The sequence below is a fragment of the Miniopterus natalensis genome, chromosome 8 (genome assembly GCF_054644295.1).
Source record: "Miniopterus natalensis isolate mMinNat1 chromosome 8, mMinNat1.hap1, whole genome shotgun sequence".
Lineage (NCBI taxonomy): Eukaryota > Metazoa > Chordata > Mammalia > Chiroptera > Miniopteridae > Miniopterus > Miniopterus natalensis.
In genome coordinates this window covers 20,094,286-20,118,379 of record NC_142088.1, presented here as the reverse complement: position 1 = coordinate 20,118,379, position 24,094 = coordinate 20,094,286, and the positions used below count along the sequence as shown (strand labels likewise).

Genomic DNA, 24,094 nt, shown 5'->3' with positions numbered 1-24,094 from the left:
ATGAAATGCTCTCTTCCTCTCTCTGTGTGAAATTTGAAGTAACTGATATTTGTAGCTTTCCTTATTGGGTGCAGAGTCTCCTTTCTTCTTCACCACAGCCTTTCTTCCTCATAAGGAAGATAAAGAAGCTAAATCTGATAAAAGAGAAATCCCAGACTACCAAGTTAATCAACACCAAATTTCTACGCTAGTCTGGTTAGTTCTGGCTCCAGTGTTATATATCTTCTTTTTATATTTTTGTTATTTAAAGATGTATGTTTCCTTTTTCATTGGATCTGTTGGGGTGACATTGGTTAATAAAGTTATATAGGTTTCAGGTGTATAATTCTATAATACATTAACTGTATATTGTACTGTGTGCACAGCACCCCAAGTCAAGTCTCCTTCCATCACCATTTACCCCCCCCCATACCCTCTTCTACCTCCCCCCACGGCCGTTTCCCTCTGGTAATCACCTTACTGTTGTCTGTTTATGAGTTGGTTTTGGTTATTTTGCTTAATCCTTTCACCTTTTTCACCCAGCCACCCAACCCCCATCCCGTCTGACAGCTGTCAGTCTGTTCTCTCTCTGTGAGTCTGTTTCTATTTTGTTTGTTAGTTTATTTTGTTCATTAGAGTGAAATCGTATGGTACTTGTCTTGCTCTGACTGGCTTATTTCACTTAGCATAATAATCTCCAGGTCCGTCCAAGTTGTCACAAAGGGTAAGGCTTCCTTCTTTTTTATGGCTGAGTAGTATTCCATGGTGTAAGTGTCCCACAGCTTTTTTATCCACTCATCTAGTGATGGGCACTTGGGCTACTTCCAAATCTTGGCTGTTGCAAATAATGTCGCAGTGAACATAGAGGTGCATATATTCTTTCAAATTAGTATTTCAGGTTTCTTTGGATATATTCCCTGAAGTGGAATCATTGGGTCATAGGCAGTTCCGTTTTTAATTTTTCAGGGTAACTCCCTACTGCTTTCCACAGTGTCTGCGCCAGTCTGCACTCCCACCAGCAGTGTGCAAGGGTCCCCTTTTCTCCGCAGCCTTGCCAGAACTTGTTTGTTGACATAGATGGAAGGGTGTGTGAGCACCCAGCAGGTGGCAGCTAGACTTGGTGGTGAGGATATGTTTCTTTTCTAAATTTTCTATGATAACTGCTTTATGTTAAATTTAGTAACCAAAAAGCTAAAGCAAAATAAATAAAATCACCGATTTCCCACAATCCAGAGTTGACCATCCTTAACATTTTAGAGTATTTCTTCCAGTTTTATTTGTGCCTATCACTGTATAGAAAATTTGTGTGTAAATAGTGCTCACTCATTTATATGCATATATAATATTTATATGCATATATAAATTTTGGCATCTTGCATTTTTACCATTATATTGTGATCTTTTTCTGTACCGATTAATCATTTTAAAACCCTCACATTTAATGGTTACATAAAACATGATTGTATAACTATGCATTAATTTATGTAACCTTTCCTTAATGGTAGACATTTAGGGTATTTCAAAGTTTTCACTGTTATAAATTACTCTCTGACAAGTACCTTTGTTTATTATTCGTGCTATACAGCATAAATTATTTTCTTAAAATTTCTAGAAGGTGAATGCTGCATTAAGAGATTGGGACTGAAACATATTGACAACAATTTCCCAGAAAAACTGAAACAATTTTCCCCCCACAATGTAGGAGAGAACTCATTTCACTCCATACCTGACAGCATTGACTATTATCTCTTTTTCTCCCTTTAATCTTTACTAATTTTGTTGGTAAAAAATAGTACCTTGTCATTTTACTTTAAACTTCTTAGCTTACTAGTAAGGTTCCATTTTTATGGAAGCTCATGCTTGTTCCAAATTACCATCAAAAGTTTTCATTTTGCCTCAGCCTCGTTCCATTACCAGGAGGAATAGTTATTTGAATCAACCTCTGTTTCCTCCCTCACAAAAATTCTACTTGTATTTATCAAGATGTATTTGGATGCAGGTTTTCATACCCGTCTTGACAAAAATGAATGATGACCTGGCTGTTTTACTCACTGAACTAAGCCACGACTATTTGGATCTTATTATAATCGACTCACCCTTACCCCTAACAGAACAGCCTCCTTTTTAATAGGCAGTATTAGAAAACCAAGACCCTCATAGTAGCTAATGAAAGACATGTCACATCAGGGTCTGGACATTGCTATGACAACCCAGGCTCCATCTATCACCACTCCCGTCAGCATGTGTTGCAGAGGAAGCCCCTCTGCAATGTTTAATCTGAGAATTTTAATATTAAATATATATTTGACATTGAAAGCTCCCACCTTATTTGCTATTGTCAGGCTTAGTTGATAGACAGCTAAGTCAGTCTCTTTTTATAGTCCATTTCTGAGATGAAACTATAAATTCTGAAGCTGGGCTTCATCATTGCAGAGAGAAAAGCTTTTCCAGCCTATTGTTGAAATATCACATTTTGTAGGATTTATGAGGTCCAGATTCAGGAAGATCATTTGCCAAGCACTTAAGGCTGGTTTTGCTGCCCTTTGCTTTTCTTCCCCCTTGCAAACATATATGGGGCGGGGGTGAGGGGAACCCATTAGAAAAGAAAAATTATGAAGAACTTACTTGATTTGATACAAATGTCAGCCTAAGAAAGAACAAGTCCTGAGCATTTGCTGTGAGAAGCCCCGACCACACAAGGCTGCTCCTTGGTGAGAGGCATACTGTTTGCCTCTGCAAATGAACTGGCATCATAGTTGTTTTGATGTTAAATGAAAGCCTCTGATTCAGAGCCGTGTTGTGAATTTATGTGTATAATACGAAGCCTCTCTAATATGCTTTCAGGATTTGTTTTGCAGTTCCACGATCTGACGAGCTCTGTGACTTGGTCATATTCCATTTAGCTTGTTTTATTGCTGTTAATTTTACACAGGAAAATAGATTCTCTGAAACTTGTGATCACAGTGGCTGTCAAGTGGGCTAAGAGGAAGAAAACCACCAGACAGTGTCAGATTTATTAAGCGCTCTAGAAGTACAAAATTAATGCAGCTCTTTGTCTTTGAAAGGTTCGGCATCCACAAGCTGGATTTATCCTAATGGACAAGCGGCAGGAGGAACAATCGTCAATTAGCTATCTCTTCAGCCAGACTACACGCTGTTGGAATGTGTGTAGGGTGAGCCTCCGGTGCACCGAGGCCGACCTCCAATTTGTCCATTTTGACTACAAATGACTTAATTTAACATTTTTCTAACAAACGCATTAGGTAGAATGGTGAAGTTTCCTTTTTAATTTTTTTCCTTAAAAGAATCACCAGTGAAAAACCCTGTTAAGTAGGCTTCTCGCTCCATTTGTTTTCAATCACTACCCTTAATACATGAATTTCTGAGTAGCCTGTAACTCTTCCAAGCACCAAACTACAGCAGTGCGTGTGCAATGGCAAGTTCTGATGCCACATCTATTGGACGTCTGTTGAGTTGGAAAATGTTTTATCTGCACAGCGTGGTTGTTCCTGGGCTAGATTGTCTGCCTGTGGTCTTTTTTTTTTATTAAGAATGAATTTGGCATTATCCTCTTATTAGAGTTAGAGTGTGCAAAAGACTTTGAAAGTGAAGTTTTGATTTTGGGTCCCATTTTTATAAGACTTAGGCGTCATTTATCAAACTTATTAGCTGAAGAGTTCATCTCTAAATCATGCCCTTTAGTTCATGCTTATTTTGTGGTTAGAGCATTAACAGTTTCTTCCCCCTCAAAAACATTAACCTTTGCCTCTGTTTTCCAGTGGCTTCATGAAAACATCTGTGGCTTGTTCGTGGCAATAGTGCTTTCACATTTCTTTTTACTTGTGGGCAGACTCCAAGTTGGTTATATAAAGACGCACATCAAACAAAATTCAGTAACTCCGTGTCTGGCCTTTTGTTTGTCAAATTGCAGGGTTTCCAGCCTGATGTAAGACTTCGTCCTGAGCTCTGCAGACATTTGCTTTTGCTCTTGAACTACATTTCCCCCTTTATACAGTAAGAAATATGCTTCAGGTTATTACGTAATTAGTTGTCTGAGATATTTTATGAGCGGATAAGCACCCCGACTCTGGGTCTGGCTTGTATATTTTTACAGCAACTCTGTGAATATTCTCTTTGGTACAGAGGAGAGGATGTATATGGAAACACTAGTCCTGAATTTTTTATAGGTTCACTCCCTTTGCCATGGAGCTGCTGTCACCCACAAAATTTGAGTCATACCTCAGCTGTATGAATCCTCTCCTAAAGCCCACGTGCCCCGAAGGGTGCAGTGGTGGGACACGTCTCGCTGTCTCTTGGAAGAGACCGGAGGCACTGGTTTTAACAAAAGCAATCAGACGGCTAGAGCTGAAAGGCAGGCTAGAGGTAGACAGACTTCTGCCCTTGTCCGACTCTCACTCAGTAAAAACACTCTTTAAAGCACAAGATTTGAGACTCTCTTTCTTGCTCCTGTGTCTAGGGAGGTCAGAGGAAGGAACTCAGTTTTTATGGTCCCTAAGATTTCAGTATAGAGCGCTATAGTATGGGAAACAATATCCACCTATCACCCCGAGTTGCCGTTGTTGACCTATGAGAGCATTTGCAAGGAGGGGAGAGTTCGTGCAACAGCTGAAAAGGGAAATTATACACATGAGAAAAGCTCTTTTGGTTTCCTTGAGGGAAATTTCATGATTTTCTTCTTGAATCCCCACACAAAGGGCAGCACTCTTGGTGCAGGAGGCACTCAGTAAATTCCTGTTGTCCATCCCCGCCTGGTCTTCTGCACCATAAATATCCTGGCCCGGGACGGGCTTGGAGAGGAATGTAGCGCAAAGAGAGGTCTCCTTTGGGAAGCCCCACTCCACCTCCCGACACTCACCAGGTCCCCGAGGCCCTCAGGTTCTGCACCCTTCCTTCCTGGTGTCAAAACTTATCCACAAAGCATTAAGTCACACACAGGTGAATGACGTCTTACAGAGACCAACGTCCAATACCACCTGTATTTTAATGGAGATCAAAGCCTTGGAGTAAAACTAAGGTTGAGTTTCTAGCATAAGCCTGGAGGCAATGGGTAGATGCTAAGGGCTTCCCAATTACCCCCCCAAAAAATAAAAATAACCCAGTCTCTCTTCATGTCCTTTTTCCTGATCCCTAAGTCCCTTTACTAGGTCCAACCAGTTCCTCCTGAAAATATGAATTGGAGCATTTCACATTAACCTAGAGCAGCGATTTTCAACCTTTTGCATCTCATGGCCCACAAAAACTAATTACTAAAATTCTGCAGCACACCAAAAAATGTATTAATTTTTGCCAGCCTGACAAAAAATATAGGTATAATTTTGACTCATTCAGACCAGATGGCTATTGTGTTGGCTGTAGTCATTTTTTTGTTTGCCAATCCAAGGGAAAGGAGAGGTCAGTGCCCCTGACTAAATAGTCGGTTATGGCATGTTTTAAAATGCTCATGGTACACTGGTTGAAAATCGCTGGCCTAGAGCATTGGGTTGAGTGGGTTCCCATGGTTTTCTAAGTCCTCTGCTGGACTGGCGTCAGAAGCAGTGCCTGCATCCCCTGTCTAACCTCAGTCCCCTCTCTTTCAACCAGAGCTGGTCTCGACTTACAAGGACAATGCTTTTGATTTCACCAGACCTGGAATGTACTGTTTCCTTCTGCAGCCTTCCTTTTAGCCCTGCTCAAGATTTCTACTTCGGCAGAGCGCTGGAAAGTGATATGCGTATTAGAAAACTTTATTAATCAGAGTAGAGTGCTATTTGGCAGTTAGATTCTAATGAGGATGGGGAACTAAATTTAATTCAAAGCTAAAGGTCAGCAAATGATGCCAGCCTACCTTCTCTAAAGTGTTAGCTCAGTTTCCAGACAGTTTCACCTGGAAGTGTGCTTGCTATATTTAGTATGAAATAGCATAGAAAAGGTTCGTAATAACACCATTTCAGCACCCATCTACTCCGTGAACATTAATAAGCCAAGTGCATTGCTGCTTGGCTAGACAATCCTTATAGGAGTGGATGGCACCAAGGTGTTATAGCAATTGCTGGCTGAAAACAGAAGGCCATGATGCAATGGAGAGAATGTCAAAAACTTGTAGAAATGTCTTTAAATAGTGAGGTATCTGTGCAACACCTAGGAATGGCAAAGTAGCTTGTATAAACCATTAGGGGTATACGCTATTCTGTCTTCCCCAGAAAAGCTGGAGTTGTCTTCTAAATATTTAAATTAGATCATGTTTTTTCCTGGCTTGAAATCTTCCAACATCATCTCATTTCACCTGGAGTAAAACCCAAAGATCTTACCAAGTCCTACAAAGCACGTGGGATCTCAGCCTTGCCTGTTGACTTGACCTGGTCACTTACCACTTTATCCATGAACACTTAGCTCCAGCCACAGCGCTTTCTTTCTGTTCCTTTAACTCATCACACCCGTTCCCTCCTCTGGGTTTTGGCTTTAAATATTTTCTCTCTCTAGAATGCTCTTCATAAAGATGCCTCTGGATGGCTTCTTCTTATAATTTAGACCTTAGCTTAAAAGAGAGAGGCCTTTCTTGACTGCTCAATCTAAAGTAGCTACCCGGTCACTATTTTATCACTACATTATATTTTAAGAATCTGGTGGCATTTACCACTGCTTAATATCTTTTTCCATTGGTTTGTGTATTGTTTCACTCCCCCACTATAACATAAGGCCACTAGGTTGTGTGTCTTCTACTCCCCCTAAAATCTCAGGGCCTAGAAGAGTTCTAGTGAATAGTAGTTGCCCAACAAATACTTGCTGAATGAAAATAAGACCCTTGAAAGATTTCACAGGTAGAGAGTCATTTCTTTAGGTAATGTGCCAGGCACTGACACTGGAAAGACAGCTGTGAACAGGACATAGAAGGCCCCTGCTCTCACACATCTATTCCTGTGGAGGTAGGCAGATGGAAATAAGTGAAAAAATAATTAAGATGTGTTCATTGAGTGATCAGTGCTACAAAGGAAACAAGCAGACTGACGGGATAGAGTGTGACTTCTTCAGATGAGGAGGCTAGAGGAGGTTCCCTAACAAGGGAGAGCATGCCTGGAAACACTTGAGGCAAAGTGTTTTAGGGGGAAGGAATAACAATTACAGACTCCTGGGGCTGTGACAAGCTTGGGCTGTCCAAGGAATGAGGGAAAAGCAAGAAAGAAGCTGCTAAGCACAGTAGAGAATGGCCCCTGATGAGACGGAGAGGGAGGCAGGGGCCAAGGCGGTGAACAGAGACCACATGGACCATGGGCAGTGGTTTGAGAATTCATCTGCGTGTAATGACATGGCAGTAGATGTTTTTAAAGTAAAGATTGATATCATCTTAATTATATTGTTTTAAAATGATGGGAAAGAATTATAGGTAGAAGAGGTAGTATGGACAAGGGCTTGGAGGAAGGGGGGGTGAGTGAAAACTGAGGGTAAGTTTGAGGAACAATAAAAAGGTCACTGGAGACTATCCTACAAGTGGGGCTGGAGGTGGAGGCAACGGGAAGGGAGCAGAGAGGTGTTCTGAGCAGGAGAATTATGTGTGGGCAGAGTTTTGGCTAATCTGGCAACAAATTAGAATGGAATCAGGGTAGAAAGATTAGTTGCCAAACTGTTATGATCCACGCAATGAGTGGTGAACTTGGTTCATGCAAGAAGGAATACATGGGAGGGGACATTGCTAGAGGCAATTGATTACAACCAACTGGATGTAGACTATAGAGGGGGAAAGAAGTCAACAGTGACATAAAATAGGGTAATACTGACAATAGTTGCAGCTTGTTTATTGAATCTTACTATGTACCAGGCACTATTCTAACTCCTTTCAATGTAATATCTCATTTAATCCTCAAAACAACCCTCTGAGGTCTTCCTATGTTACCCCCACTTCATAGATAGAGAGGTTTATAACCTCCCTGAGGCAGGGAAAAGGGAAATGGCAGAACCAGGATTTGACCCCAGGTAGTCTGGCTCCGGTGTCTGTGCTCTGAATGCCAATCATTGTTTCAAGCCTTGATGAGCATGGAGAAGCAATAAAAAAGCCCCGAAGAGGGGGAAAGGTAGATTTTGGGGGAGAGGGGAGCAGATTGTAGACAAGTCGAGTGTAAGATGTTGGTACATTTCAGATGCAAATGAGAAGCAAGGGCTGGGCATGGTCCTTGAAGCTCCCTCGAGGCGTCACAGGTAGAGATGGATGTCTTCATGTAGACAGGCTGTGCTGAGAACTCGCCCCATACGAGGCACTCCAGTGACGAGCCGCTGAGTGGATGGAGGAGTAAATGAGAGCTTGAGAAGGAGTGTGACGACAGAGCCTTGGAGTAAACCGTGTTCCCAAGACTGAACATAGGGCAAGAAGCAGTTAGAGCGTTAGAGAAGGCCTGAGTTTAGAGAGCAGTGGGAGGGACGTTGAGGGAAACAGACAGTGGAATTGAAGACGTAGGAAGGAAGCCAAGAAGAGGGACTTGCGGGGAAGTTGCTGTGGGTGTCCAGTCCTGCAGAGGCGAGGGTCTGGGTGGGCCTCGAGAGCGCGGTCCCTGCAGTGCTGAGGGCACAAACCAGATCGCCATCAGCTCCAGAGAGGATGGCAGGTGACAAAAGGAGACAGCAGATGACTTTTTTTTAAAAAAGCTGGTAGAAAGGGGGAAGGAGAGAGACAAGAGGAACGGCTTAACCTTAATCGAATAGTAAGTGCTGCCGGACAGTGTCAGTTCGCGGAGGTCCTTTTATTGCTCCTGAGGAGACAGTGAGGAGACCGTGAGGAGCAGCCTTCTGGGCGTCCGCAGGCCTGTGTGAGTGTGCACCTGCACTGGCACGGGCAGTGGGGCCGGTCAGCCTAACAGCAGGGCTGCACCAAGCCTTAGCACCACCCGAGTCAGGGCCGTGCCCTGGCAGAAGCTCTGCCAGGGTGGGTACATGGCGTAATAGCTCTTTGGATTAATTTAGTGACACCCTCGTTTAGAGGACGGTAGAAAGTACTGACATCACCATGCTGCTGACTTTACAGAGAAGCAAGACTGACTTCTGGACTGACGAGAATTCGTGGCACTCGGCAGCTGTTTAAAAAAAAAAAAGGCTATCTCCACCCCCTTCTTCCGACTTCTCTGGACTTACATCTGTCTTCCCAGCTGTGAGCTGCTGAATTCCAGGGTGCAAAACCAAGGGCGACAAATGGGAGGGCCATACAAATAATGATTACACGCTACTTAAATATCAATCTTGGTTTATTGTGTGTCCGTGGGCATATGCCTCCAAATTCAAGCGGCCGCCTCTCTCTCTCCCTTTCAATATCTGTCTGCAAACCTTGATGTTATTACGCATATGTTTTAATAAATATTTTGTTTGCCGTATTTCCATTAATATTCATAGGGAACGGAGCACTTTGGGGTTTGCGATTTCTAATAAACATTGATGGTGTTACTAGTTTGTACTGAGCATTCACTATGCTCCATCAAAATGGCAGCTCTAATTAGGTTCCTTGAATTAGCTAATGGATTTTGAGAAAGATCGCTTAGAAAGCTCTTACAGCTGTCCAAGATATCCCTGCCATGGCAGAAAGACAAAAGGCCCCTGGAAGCTACAGACTTCAGAGCTTTAGAAATGCAGCTGACAGTTAAAAAGATAAATTACATTCATATTTTTCTAGTGAAAGTCCTAATACTGAATTAATGTTATTCCTGTAGTGAGCATCCATTAAGAAGCTCATTTTATTATAAAGATGCATTTTGACCATTAGCTCTTTTCTTTGGCTCCTCCTCACTCCCCACTCTCCTTTTTCTCCCTCCAATTCCCCAGATATTTTGGATACAGTATTAAAAAGCTTCTTTGAAGAAGAGGAAATAATCCCCCCCCAACCTTTGAGGGGATAGGTTATAAATTTAGAAGCTTTCTTAGATATACAATACACATTCCGTTAAAAAATGTAAAAGTAATATATAAAGAAATAATATAGTGATTTAATTTAAGCTTTGTGGCTTACATTTTACATAGAACTTGGGAGGGGAAAAGGCTTCTAGCTAGTGAGCTTGTTTACACTTGGATAAAAGATGATTTTGTAGGATAAAAACTATCCGGAAGGAAACGAAATACCTCCTCCTTTCATCTTAATGTGGAATTCACGAATAACGCAGTGCCATTCAGTGCGGCCCTCCCTCTTCCTTCCCGAGAACCAGTTTCTCTACAAACGATGCACCGATGACATCCGAATGACTGTACTTAATATATCTGCAAATAGAGAGAAGAAATAATAATTGTTAGTGGGAAGGATAGTAATTAAGTTCCTGACAAAGCTGAATCCTGGAAGCAAACACAGTCGCCCCTAAGCTGGCTACTCTAGTACTCATTAATTCTCTGTGCCCCTCTAACACTGGCTTTCAGGTTATCCACCGAGAAAACTAATACCTGTTACTTTTTAATCTGAAAAGTTACATTTCTCTAGGCACACAGTAAATCCTTTAGGGGCAATGTTTCCTGGGTCATTAACTCTCAACCATCCAAATTCTGTTTTTCCCCCATTTGAGTCTTTGTAGCTCCTCGATTTTTCTAAGCCCGGCCTGCCTTTTGGCCTGTTTTCTGCTCATTAGTATCTTAACCAAACAAGGGGCTGGGCAAGGAAAGGAATGTGAGACGTAGGTCAGTTAATTGGGGGATTGTTTACAGCTCTCGGAAAACAGTTGTTGGGAAAGAAACTAAAGTTGTTGGTTTAAATGAGAGTTTTCAGAATCACCTGGAGCGTCTGTTTTCCATGCTCTTCCAAGCCTCCTGTTTCTACATGTAATGGAGAGCCGAGTGTAGCGCCGTTGCTAATAAAGCCGTTGGAACTGGGGAAGAAAGACAAGAGAAGGTTGTCCCGACTACGTATAGATTACAGATCAGACAGCTGTTTCGCCTCAGTATGAGGTAAATAAAACAGAGAAGCATTGTTATAGGAAGTGTCAGAGAAAAGAATGCTCCGTTTTCTCAATTATTCCCCACACGTGACTTTGCCATGACGGATCAAAGGCATAATTGACATCATGTTTATTGAAGAAACTAGCAACTGTCACACTGTCGAGAGGCTACTGAAAGCTGGAGGGAGGCATGTTTTTTATTCATTTTCACCGCGGGTTATTTATAGAGTTCAATTGTCGACAGCATAGCGCCTAATTTCCCTCTTCTTTGATAGTCAACGAGTCATTCACTTTTCAGAGCACAAAGACAGCTACAAATTGCTCCGTGGCAGATACTCGGGCTCTGCCATTACCTCGCCTGAATGGAGCAATGGCTATTTATTAATTAGGGTTCTGTGACTACTTTCCCTTAAAGTGCCAGTGGAAATAAAAGTCTTTGTCAACCCATAATGGGTTGGTTTCATTTGCTTTGTTTTGTTTTTTTAACTTTTTGCCCTCTGATTTGGCAGCCAGTGCCCTGTTCCTAATGGGAAATTTATCACTGTATTAACGACGCGTCATGCTTCATCACCAGTTGATGTTACTGGTTAAACAAGAGCTCTGGCTGGTTATAGAAAGCGTTCGTTCCATTTTCAAGCTGAAAGAAAACCTCAATGTCCTATCGCCTTGAACTCGAGTAGCCCTCCAGGCACAGCATCCAACAAGTGGGGAAATGGAAATAGAGGATGGCCTTTGCCAGCGACATCGTCAGCCTTGTCCCTTGAACTCTAGACACACTCAAGAAATCATTGAATATCAATGCAAGGAACGTCCCATAGAGGTTCATTTCATGGGTTATGATATGTGGGATCAAAGAAAGTCAGGGCCTCCCCGGGTTAGCCTGCTGTAAAGAAGAACCCTATTTGAACCCTCCAGTGATCCCACACATTGTCCCTTTGGGAGACACTGGCATACGGAGCTGTTAAGTCCTACCGGCTTCGCTTCCCAGGATTCCTCCACCCACTCCCACACCTCTCTCTGCCTGACCACGTGTCCTTTCACGCTGCCCCGCTTTCCAGGTGTTGCCCGCCTGGGCCTGCCCCGTCCCCCACTCCTTCTGCTTGCTCTTCTTTTCCCCTCCAGGCCTTTCCTGGCCTCCAAACACAGCTAATCACCCTGCCCTCTGAGCCACTGCAGGACTTCATTGTTCCATGAGATGTCATCCTAATTGCCACACTGCACTGTAATTCTGTATCTGTGTCTCCACAGTCCTCACACGACTACGAAATCTCTGAGGGTTGGGTCCTGGGTCTTAATACCCTTTGCATCATTAGGACCAGTGACACGCAATGTTTAATAATAAATAATAAATGTGCATATCTGAATGCATTCAGAGTATTATTGGAAAACTTTTATAAAAGCAGTTGATCTAAGTTTGATACCAGTTTATTAGTTTCTATTCTGTTCTGAAAAGAACGTCACCGGGCTCCTAGACAGGATTTGTAGGAATCTGGACATCTTTTCAAAACAACTGAAACGACCCATAAGAGATGATACTATAAGTTGTCTCTATCTCGTAAATCCTTGATGTCAGAAGGTCAGCAAGAGGTTATAGGGGACCAAAGCTCACCTTACACCCAGGCAAATGAGAGCTGTGGGATGTTCTTGGATTTGGCATCCTTTGGGACCTAAGTATACTTTTTAGATGGTTCTTTGAAGTTGAGAATCTGTTTGGGTTGGCTAATTATTATAACCTTATTTAAAGTGTCTAGAGCTCAGTGTTCGTGCATATAGGTGTAAAAGGATTGAAAGGAATTGGGTAATATCAAAAATGTTCTTACTAGATTCTTGGACTTAATTGCTTTTATGCTAATCATATCAGAATAATGCATGTAGAATTCTGTGCTTAGGAGATAGTATGATTTAACAACACATATATGATAATTGAGATCAGATCCACACCCACATACCTGTGTGACCCATGCATCATTTCTGGGTGTTTGGACAATTTATTATTATATATCCCTTTAACGGGTGGGTAAGGACTGGTTTACATATCTTACACATTTAGGAGGCTTTGTCCTCTAACATTTAGTGTTGACCTCCTGATCACAATTTTTAGCTTCTTTCAGTTGAAAACCTTGTTCTTTTTATTTTTTTTTTCTTTGTCACTTTTGTTATTTTTCCCAATTCCTCCATTGGACAGGAGGGGAAAAGCCTTGTCATGTGAATGGGAAATTACTGTTATAATCTACTGGCATTTGGTTACCACAGCTTACAATAGCCTATACTGATATCATTCTCTAAATAAATAAAATTTTTTAAAAAACAGCATGCATGCACTAAATCATTTAGAACTTGCTTACTTGCCCTTAAAATTCTGTAGTCAATTAGGCCTTATTTTCTTATTGTCTGAAAGAAAAGGCCTAGGTGTCCAGCTGGGGATCAGTGGCCTTTGATGGCTTCTGTGATCCCTGGGAGAAGACGGACTTCTGCATCTTTTCCTCTGAGGAGAGGAGGGTTTCATGGAGCCAAGGAAATTCCCGAGGTTTCTGGCCTGCTGCCCACAAACGCTTATCTTTCCCAGAATTGACTCTGAAAGTTTAATTCCCATCTAAATGTCAGATATGTATTTCTAAAACTCAAGCTGTGTTTGATTTAAGCCTAGAAGATAATAATTTCATCTCGCAAGTCCTGCAGTGTTGGTGAGAGTTTCTTTGACAAGTGTGTGTATGTGTATTGTAAAATCATTAATTTGCTCAATTACTATATAAGCAACCAAAGTTTATTTCTCCTTAAACTACATTTTGTTCGGCTCAACAATGTGGATAAGAGTTAAAATAATACAAGTTGTATAGGTTTCTGCCATTTATCTTTTTATCAGTATTTTGCTAATTTTATTTTGGCCCATAAAACTCTTCGAGAAAACTCATAATGTTTCATGTGCAATCAGGTCTTAGGGTTAGTTTCTAAAGCCATTACGTGAGACAAAAATTGTGTCTAGTCAGAATATACCTTGGAAATTTCTTGAGGTTTTGTACCCTACTTAGACTCTCTCACTAAAGGCACCCCACACTCTTTCCTTTAGCCCTGCATCAGGTGGCTACTCCCAGCCAAAGGAGTCGGCTTGGATATCAGGGGCCATGTTGTACAAGTAACATGTGTCCTGAAACACTGGAATTATGTTCAGCACAATGTCAAGCTTACATTCTCAGAGGTGCTTAGGAACTGACACCAACCGAGAGAAACCAACTCAGCTCATATCCAGGAGCACAGGCTCATTACCTGGAATGGCAGCTGGAACACTGGCACTACTTAAATTGCTATTTCCCTCTAGGTCCCCATTTTTCTCTAAGCTCAGATATTTGGTGCATCGGTTAAATGCAGTTGGGATGCAATGTCAGTGTACTTCAGCCATGTAAGAACAGCTGTAACTACATGAATTATAATTGAGAGCATGGTTTGTTTATCATCTTTAATAAATGACACAGTGGATGCACAGTTCCAAACTGATCCAAATCTATTTTTCTTTGTATCTATGTATGCTTGTTTTACAAAGATGTAGAGTAGAAATGAAGGGCTAATTTGCAACCATCCAGTGTGAAGTTTTCAACTCTCTTTTAAAATCTTTCTTAAGCAACAAACGTTACCACACAAAACACTTGATAAATTCTTTTTGTGACCTCCACGTACTTTGTATTGTTCATAAAATTGGCAAAAATGTCTCAAGACAATATGTAGCATATGCTTATACATAGCTCTGAATGTGTCCAGTATTTGTGTAAATTACTTAAGGCTCAGGAAGGGAATGCTGCACTGGGTTGGAGGGAATATGTTAGAATACTGTTCAAAATATGAGGAACTCACGTGGGCATTTTCTGACTAACGGCAAAACTGGCTTCTGAAATTTGAACACAGCCAGGAGGTCATCGCACAGTATCAGCATCATGCAATTATGCATTACAGGCTCATAATGGTGCGTTGAAACGATGAATAATGTGTGCGTTGTTGAATTGTGAAAACACTGTCAGTATCGCTCCTAAGAAATGTCTGCCTTTGCTAGAAAGGGAGACAGGGAAGCAGAATGTCCCGATTAGAGATGATCTGCGTAGAGATGGACCTCGCATTGTCTCATGTGATAAAGAGCAAAAGCAGAGCAATGCCTTTTATCAGAAGGGGAGATGACATTGATCTGGTGAGATTCGAAGTCCCGACGATCAATCACCTGGGAGAGAGCTGTCCGTCAAGCATCAATGAGATTGCTCTCAGCGATAAATGGTGGCCGTGGGTCCTAGTGGGAGTAGAAATGCTTGCCGTTGAGCAATCAAAAGCGCCAGGGAAGGGGGCCTTTATTTCCACTAAGGTTTGATTCATTGGAGGTCAAGGTCCCATCCAGGGTTAAGATTTCCAGGACAAATTTTCAAGCTGTAGGAGTCCAAGCTCAGCTCTCCAAGCTAGGGATTGGAAAGCCAAAACAAGGATCTCAAAGAGAGCAGATGCTAAGAGCAGGCAGCATGTTGAGGAAGACGAAAAGGTCAGACCCCGGTTGCCATGGCAAAGGCAGGCGCCCAGGTAAGCCAAGGGCGGCTGTGAGACGTAGCTGGGGTCCGCATGCCCAGGAGCGTCGGAAGGCCCGGGAAGCACCGTGGTCGGGACTGCAGGCCGAGGCGGTGCATCCTGTGCTTACTGGGTTTTCTTTCCCTTTGCGACCCTACTTTGCATATCAACCTCTCTGCACCGGTGTTTTCAGCTTCCCCACAGGATCCTGACATAAGAAATAATTTTGTTGAACCCTTAGTAATTTATACAAATACATACTTTTCAAAGTTACGTATTAGCACAGAGCACAGATTTTTCTCATGTTCTCCTACCCGTTTTCTATTTACTGTAGGAAATTTCTGCAGTAAATTTTCTCTTCAAATGTCTAAGCACTGTTTCTTCACCTTCCAAGAAGTAAAGGTCGGAGGTAACGGACAAATGCAGTCCTGGAAATAAGGGGAGATCCTAGATGTGAGCAAGTTGTTTTGTCTGTTACTAATGTTATTCAGCCTTTCTCTAAGTTCATTACCCTTAACAGGAATCTTTAGGCAGACTCTTAATATAGGAATCTTTAGGCAGTGATACTAAGCAAAGGGTTCTTAATTTCAATGAATTATTTAATCAACAAGGTAACTTAAATTGGATAGATGTAAAATGTCCCTATGAGGAAAGGCATATTCTTAGTATTTGGGGAAACCTTTTAGCAAAAATAACTGAAAATGGGGCCGCCATCATAAAAAGATGGTGAATTGGGGGGAAAAATTAGGAAAAATCTCCCAAATGTTGTTCATGGGTACTAAGCTGTGGGTCCCAAATTTTCACTAGACTAAAGTGTGAAAAAAAAATCTTTCTTGTCAATGTACCTTTTGAAAAATAGGTATTCTTTATAAGAAATTGGGAGCGAGCAGGGGAAGATAATTTACATAATCATAACATTTACTGAATATTTACACTGGATAATTTTGAGAGTTTTTCTGGACTAAAATATCACTTGAAGAATACTATAGAATGAAGCCCCATTAAAAGCCATCATTTATTATTTAACCTCCTTTAGTGTATACGGGCACACTATATAAGTCTATTTTTATTATGAATGGCAAATGTGTAGAGTATTAATGTAAGTGCTGTTGGGCTACAGTTTCTGTAAATCTTCAAAAGGCTTTTGAATTAATGTTTCTGAGTGCATTTATAAGAATCTCTGAGAATTTTTATTTGACAGGAATCTTTACCACCAACAGAAAATAACTAACAGTTGTGTCCATGAATGTCTGCCTTCAGCTAACTTTTATTTTCCAGAAACTAGTTTAGGATTTAAAGTAAAATTAGTCAAATAAGATTGTATATAGATTTTATTTTATCTTACCCATTTTTATCAAGAGCGTGAATGCCACAGAAGCTCAGGTACTTTGACAGCTCTGTTCGCAGTTTGAAAAAAAAAAAAAAAAAATGCCCTGTTTTCTAAGGCAGAACTACGGTACCACTAAATTTGAAGTATAAAACTATGATAATTTTTAGGTCCTTGAATGCACAGAAACAAACAGCCCAGGAGAAAACAGGAAAAGAGCAGCACCTTGATATTAAAAGGGTACAAAAATGTTTCTCTTCGGCCCATATCTTTCAAGAGGCTAACCCTTTTTGGGAAAACCTTTAAAGTTCCACCCTTTTGTAAGTGCAGAAAGATTAGCACCATATTTATGTAATTAAAAATTTAATGATAAACATCAAAATAACATTTTGCAGTAACTTCATAAAAATTAAAGAATCCGTCCAACCCCAGACTTGTAAACGCTCCTTGTTCTGGTTATTGCTGGCTGGCATGCATTCATCTGATTTAAATAGTTTTATTCAGTGACTGTAAGGATTACCGCATCCAGGTAGGAATGAATCCCGTTACGGTTCCGTTTTATAAGGACTGTTTCTTACCCACCTCACCTGCCCTGGACCCCAGGCTGTTGCCTACAAATGAGGGCTGTATTCACCAAGGCAGACACCTCTCCCTCAGAAGAGCCGCATGTCTTGAGGCTGTCTGAAAGTGACACAGCTCTTTGGAATTAGCCGCGTGCCCTTTCATTACAGTGAGGTTGCATGTATTTACATACGTGCCCACTTAGGCACACATGCAGAGTCATCCCAAATTAATTCAGGGGTCCAACAGCGGTTCATTGGCAGTGATCAGCTCCCTCTTACACAGTCAGGGGTGAACCTGACCAGGTGCAGCCCTGGCTGCCAGTCAGTCCTGGTCCTGACCCAGCATCTCTTTTCTCTTCGTGCAGGATCTTTGTCTTACGATGATTCTCTTTTACACCCCATTCAGTTTTATACCCATTTCCCACATAAGCCTGTTAGAGATATAATATTAATTATCCAGAAATCTCAGCCTGCAATTGCTCCAACATCATTCTTTAATGAATACAGACTTCATTGCGTGTATTTCTATCACTTTAGCTACTTTTATTTCTATTTTTATTGCACAGATCTGTGCAAATAAAAATGTATCAGAAGGTAAGGCTATAAATGTGCTCTGCTAAATTCCCTCAGCTTTGACATGCCTGTGAACTGCTGCTGCAGAATGCCTGCTGCATTTTAATGCCTTTCTCCAAGGGCAACATGATATGGGAGCAGTAACTCTGGCTTTGGAGTCGCACAACTCCTGGTCCACCGTCCAACACGGTGCTGCTCAACTTCTCGGGAGCCTCGGTGTTCTCCTCTGTGAAATGTCAGTAACAGTGTCATCCTCATAAATTTCACTGAGGGTTAAATGAGACGAATGACGTGTGTAAAGCATAAATATTATATAGGAGCGTAATAAACATTGGTTTCCTTTCTGCGGCCTGCAGCCGTAATGGGAGGAGACTGTGGCGTGCCCAAATGGGCGCTCATTTCAAAGTGCACTTCAGTGGCGTTAGTCGTGACCTGGCAATAATAAGATCAGATTTCGAAGGAGCACATGATGCCTTACTGTGATATTTATTGCATCTGGGCATATATTACAATTGGTGGCTATGAACAAAAAGACACTGCTTCTGATCTCCGTTACAACTTAAACTCTGTCCAGCTCTCAAGTGTTCTAAGAGCCTATTTAACTGCATATCTTTCTTTAAAGGCATAGCTAGTATAATCCACAAGAAATCGCTACAAAATAAATCTGTTTTGTTATACTGTTTAAATTCATTTAATGTAAAATTTTAGCACATTGAAAGTATAGGAGTGGCATTGATCACCTACATATAGATACAGCTATAATAGGAACCTTTTTTAAAAAAAATAAGAATAGCTAACTTTATCTAGTGAACAGCTAATACAGAAAGGCTAATTTTCTAACTAGCCACTTGGAGATGGGGTTACTGATGCTTTGCCTGAATTTATATGGTTGCGAGAGTGTTTGAGGTCCATCATAATCTGGCATCAATTCTGAAGCTATTGGGCAAAAGATTTCTTAGAATCACTACTGCTAAGTTCCATCAAGCCAGAAAAATAGAACAGGTAGCATGTAATAGAAGGAAAGTAGGAGTCCTCAGAAAGTAAGTTGTTAAGACTAGCCTTAACTTTCGTTCTGGTCCAGTAAGTTGCTAGCGGACTCAGTCTCTAAGATATAAATAAGATGAAGGAAAAGGCCCAGTTGAAGATAGTGCACAGGAGTAGAAAGACTAGTCTTTGAAGTCAGATAGACCTTGAGCATCTTGTATTAGCCATGTTTTCTCATCTCTATGGAGCAAAACAATAAAAACCTACCTTTCAATTTTGTTTGATATTTTGAGATATTTACAGCACCTGTTACACAAGAATTAAAAATAAACTCAAGCGCCAGCTCTTGCGGATTGGTAGTGGCTTTCCGAAGTTCTCAGCTGAGAAGGATTCTAAGACCGTGTCTGGGGTCCCTGGGAGAGGGTGCTGCAATGGATTAGTGATGTCTGCTATGGGCAGAAGGTGGAGTCAATGAAAGTCTGTATCAGTATATTTGCTATATAAGTTTCTATGAATTAAAACTATTATGATTATTGCTGCTATTACGACAGTGGTATTTTTATGTTTATTTTCAAGTTTCTGAATCCTCAACACAAAATGGAATCAATTAACTGCTTTGGTTGCAATAGCTGTGTATCTTATTTTTATGATGTGATGGTGAACTTGTGTATATTATCTTCAGAGAAGAGCTGAAAAATGAAATCAGAATTTGCTGTTCCTAATTTTATTATATAACAAACCCACTTGAAAAAAGAAGATACGGGCACTAACAGTAGAATGGGGGTCGGAGAGGGGAGAAAAAATAAGAGACAACGTTGAGATGTAGTCCCAGGTTATGACAGGTTTGCACAGTTTCCCATATCTTCTTTAAAATAGTCACACAAGGGAGAAGGGGCAGCATGTCTTGCACTTAGATGGTCCATGACTCCCTAGACTTTTTTCCCGTTTTTCCTCTGAGGCCAGATTTCTTTTCTGGGTAAATAGTCATGTTCCTGTCAGCTATCAGAGATTTTCTGAATCCTAAACAGCTGATTTTGTATTCCTGCCCCAATCCCTCTATCTGAGAACTGAAATCTGATCAAACCCATATTTTGAAATTTATGTATTTATAGACATATAGAAGAGTAGTTTACAGTCTGAGTATGTTTTTTTTCTCCGCCACAAATGTAGGAACATGGTGGGTATGTTTTTTTAAACAGTGCCTTATCAGTTTCTTTTATTTTTTTTTTTTATTACTGATGACTTCATTCTGCTTGAATTCAGTGCTTCAGTTTCTTTGGGTAAACTAATAGATTATGTATGTGATGTTTGCACTGTGTTGATTAAACTTATCTGGTGAGTTTGAGTGCGGCTCATGCATTCACATAATCGGTAGAAGCCTGCACATTGGATACAAGTAACATTGTCAGCTCATAGTACTCGAGAGCGAGGGAAGCTGTTGCAGATAGCTTCCCATTGTCCAGAGAAGCATATCAGGCCTTCCATTTATTTTTTATCTTTTTCAAGTGCTCAAGAAAAACTTCTACTTAAAAAAAAAAAAAAAAAAAAGCATGGTGTAGAAACAGAATTATTTGAGAGTTTTAAAATACATATTGGAAAAAAAAATAAAGGCATGTGATCTGTAAAGGTTTGTCTTTTCTTAATCAAAGACATCAGCTACTTTGATTACTGTAAGGCATATAGGAAGCCCAGAACCCAGTAATAACTTTGTAGAGAGGTTATAAGTTACTGACACATGGTCCTGCTCTCATTTAACTTTCAATCTAGTCTGGAAAGAATGCTTTTCCTCCAAAAGATGTTTACTCGCCATTTTCTTGTTATAGTTTACAAGTATAATTTTTAACTGTCTTAACAAAATAGTAGATGACCTTTTTCTATTGTTTTCATAGATCTTATTTTATAATATATCTTATTTAAACTTAAAACTCAACTGTAATATTTGGGGGATCTCTTGGGCATGTAAAGTACTTCACAGTGGGGTCCCTACTTACCTTTCTCAGTTACACCTGTCTCTCTCCCCTGCTTCCTCCCTGTATACTAGAGCAGTGATTCTCACATACTCATGAAACATGAGTGTCATTATGGTTGATAAGTTGTTACAAATTGAGTTAAATTACCAAAATTTTCAAGTGATAGATGTTTGTCACTAGAGTAAATTCAAAATATCCAAAGTCACCAGCACTCACTTTTATTCTAATTTGTTTCCTAAGTGAGAGAGGGAAGAGAGCATATACCACCTGATATGTGTGTAAGGCAGGGCAAATGAAGCTGATGACCTCTGCTTGCCCCGGATGACTTACTTGCATTCCCCTAACGCAAGGTACTTTCTCATTTCTGTCCTTTGTATTGCCCTTTCCTCTACCCAGAATTTCCTCATCTCATTGATCCAACTGTTGAGTACCTATATATCCTTCAAGACTCAGCCCAGGTGTCACCTCCTTTACGTAGCTTTCCATGATCTTCTTCTGTGGCCCTGCTCTCACCTTGTCAAAGTCAAAGCAGTCTATGTTTCCTCAGTGCCTGTGCAGACCTGTTATAGCACCTGTCACAGTGGATTGTAGTCTTTATCACTATCAGTCACCTAACTCCCAGACTGTGTGCTTTTTGCAGACAAGGACTGTGAATTGTTCATTTGTGCTTTCCCAGGTCTTAACTTAAGGTCTGACACAATAGACTCTCAGTTATACCTCAGATGAACCAAGAAGTTGAACAACCATTGAGTTCTGCCTATCATTTTTCTCGTTTCCTAGCCCTGAATTACATCAATGATGCTGGTTCTGTTGAAATGATGGGGACAAATACTAGCTAAAAGGGAGCCACTGCCTGGCCAGTTTGGGGTTGAGTGGATAGATCACTGGAGAAGCTATAACTCCTGAAAGGAAGAAGTGGCTAAAGTAGAGAGAAAACCGTGGACCAGTAACCAAATTGGCACGTTCTACTATCTCCAGCTTTTTATTTTTATTTTTACTTCTTGGCATGACTTCCACCTTCTTTCCTTTCCCTATGCCCAAGCCTGTCCCCATATATTGACACGTATATGTACCTCACCCCCCACTCCAAAAATGCTTGAGTCTCATTGAATTGAACACTGGCACATGCCAACTCTGTGTCACATCCAACCTTCAGGTCAAGCAGCTGGTCTCAAATAGCAACAATTAGTTGAGAAAATGAGATACCCACATGAAAATGTTACCAAACTTTGTGGGCAGGACCATAAGAAAAATGTGATGGCTCTTTTCATTGTTCTAAAGGTCAGGGTCTTATCTTACCTCGTCACTCTAAAGGCATTTATTAACCTCAAGTCAGATGTCCTAACCCTTGAAGTTAAAAGGATGCACAGCAGGACTGGTTTTTGTTCATTGTTATTAATGATTTCACAGTTTTCCTAGCATATTTAGATGTCATCATTGAATCTTCCAAATGTAGATGTCATCTCCTTTAACAAGAAGATCAAAAAGTGAGTTTCCAGGATGATGTGCACTGTGTGACCGTGTTTGTTTATGTTCTGTAGTGGCTATCCCATGAGTGGAAGTGCTGACCGCATCCAGAAGTTGAGGAAGGAATATTATCAAGCTCGGAGGGAAGGCTTCACATTATATGAAGACGACGAAGGAAGAGCAAGGCCATCTGATTATGACCTTCACTGGGTAAGCCCAGGCCTGATTCTAATCGTTGAATTTGTCTTCACTGAGATAGTTCAGAGCAGAAGAACATGGTCAAGGATGCTCTACATATATCAAGTTATGTTTGGGTTACTCCAACCACAGCAGTCCCCTCCCACAGAAGTTGTTCCCATAAATCAAACCACACTAACGCACAGTAGTTCATTTTAATTGCTCTCATATTTACTTCTTGATGGACTTGTATACCAACTTGGAGTGGAGCAGATGTTTGCTGTTTTAAAGAGGGCAAGGAATCTTTGTCAGCATCTACTGAGCCTTAATCCTTGCCCTCCATTTCTTGGGTCTCAGACATCTGGGCAAGCATTAATAGAGCATGCAACATAAGTCATCTCGCCTTTGAAAACTGGTTATTAGAAATACATTTCAGAAGGGTTATCTTCAGAGACATCAATTGTTCGTATATTGCATTTGAACAATTCAGATTTTGCTGATCTTACCAGACACTAAAATCATTTTATTTGGAGACAAGGGCAATTTTTGTATTAGAGGAGTCCCTTTGCCAATCCTTCAACATTTGGGAACAAAAAAGAATATTGTGACCTTAAAGAGATAATCTTTGTGTGTTTTTCAGGATAGTGATTCATTTTCCTGTCTTTTTCAAGAATGCAAGGCTGTACTTACAAAGTACATTTGACTCTTGAGTAGCCACAAAAATGCCCCAGAGGAGGGTGCTTAGAGTGTGATTAAAAGTACATCTTGCCCTGGCCACTGTGGCTCAGTTGGTTGGGTGTCATCCCACTGTGCACCGAAAGGTTGGGGGTTCAATTCCAGTCAGGGCACATGCCCTGAGTTGCAGGCTTGATCCCTGGTATGGGATGTGCAGGAGGCAACCGATCAACGTTTTGCTCTCACATTGATGTTTCTCTCTCTTCCCCTCTCCCTTCCTCTCTCTATAAAAACCTATTTTTTTAAAAAAGCACATGTCACATACTTAGAATAATGCCAGACATGGAGTTTTGGTGTTCAATAAACAGTAGCTCTCATTGCTAACGTTACTGTTGGAGCAGAGTTGTGTGTGGTAAAAGTAACGTCCTTTTGTGAGTCAGCTCCCACTCGCCCCCCTTTGATGATTACTGCCCTCTACTACAGTTTTTAGTGTTTTCCTGAGACCCACGTAAGGAACTCTCTTATCCCTGGTGGCCACAAAAGACATCAACTCTTTTGAAGGGCAAATCTATTAAAAGAAAGTTCTCTTTTCTGATTTTCACACTCATATTTATGTTCACAAGGTCAGGATTAAGAGAGGAGAGTCCAGTGACTGAACTGAGTCCCTCTAGTTTTCACTTCAGTGCTGTGGCTTCCCATGTGTGACACTCAGCACTTTTACACTGCTGTTTAAAGTCAGTTTCAGCGTTCACCACTGCTGTGCAGAGCAACTGAAACTCCCTGGCCCAGTAGGTTCTTCCACGTATGATAGATTCTAAAGACACTCATCAGAAACGCATGGTAAGGATTGGCAGCCTCCAACCAAATGGCTTCAGCCTCTTCTAGAGATAGGCATCCTATGACTATAGGTCAGAGCAAAGAGCTATTTATTGGTTTTATTACAGACGTTTG

At 41.0% G+C, this 24,094-nt stretch overlaps 1 protein-coding gene across 1 annotated transcript in view; it reads left to right on the top strand.

Moving 5' to 3' along the window:
* Positions 1-24,094, top strand: part of PARD3B (par-3 family cell polarity regulator beta) — an 852,378-nt gene that overhangs the window by 733,896 nt on the left and 94,388 nt on the right. The window contains exon 21 of the mRNA XM_087819630.1: positions 22,366-22,501. Within this exon, the coding sequence (XP_087675756.1) occupies positions 22,366-22,501 (136 nt within the window). The remainder of the gene's footprint in view (positions 1-22,365; positions 22,502-24,094) is intronic.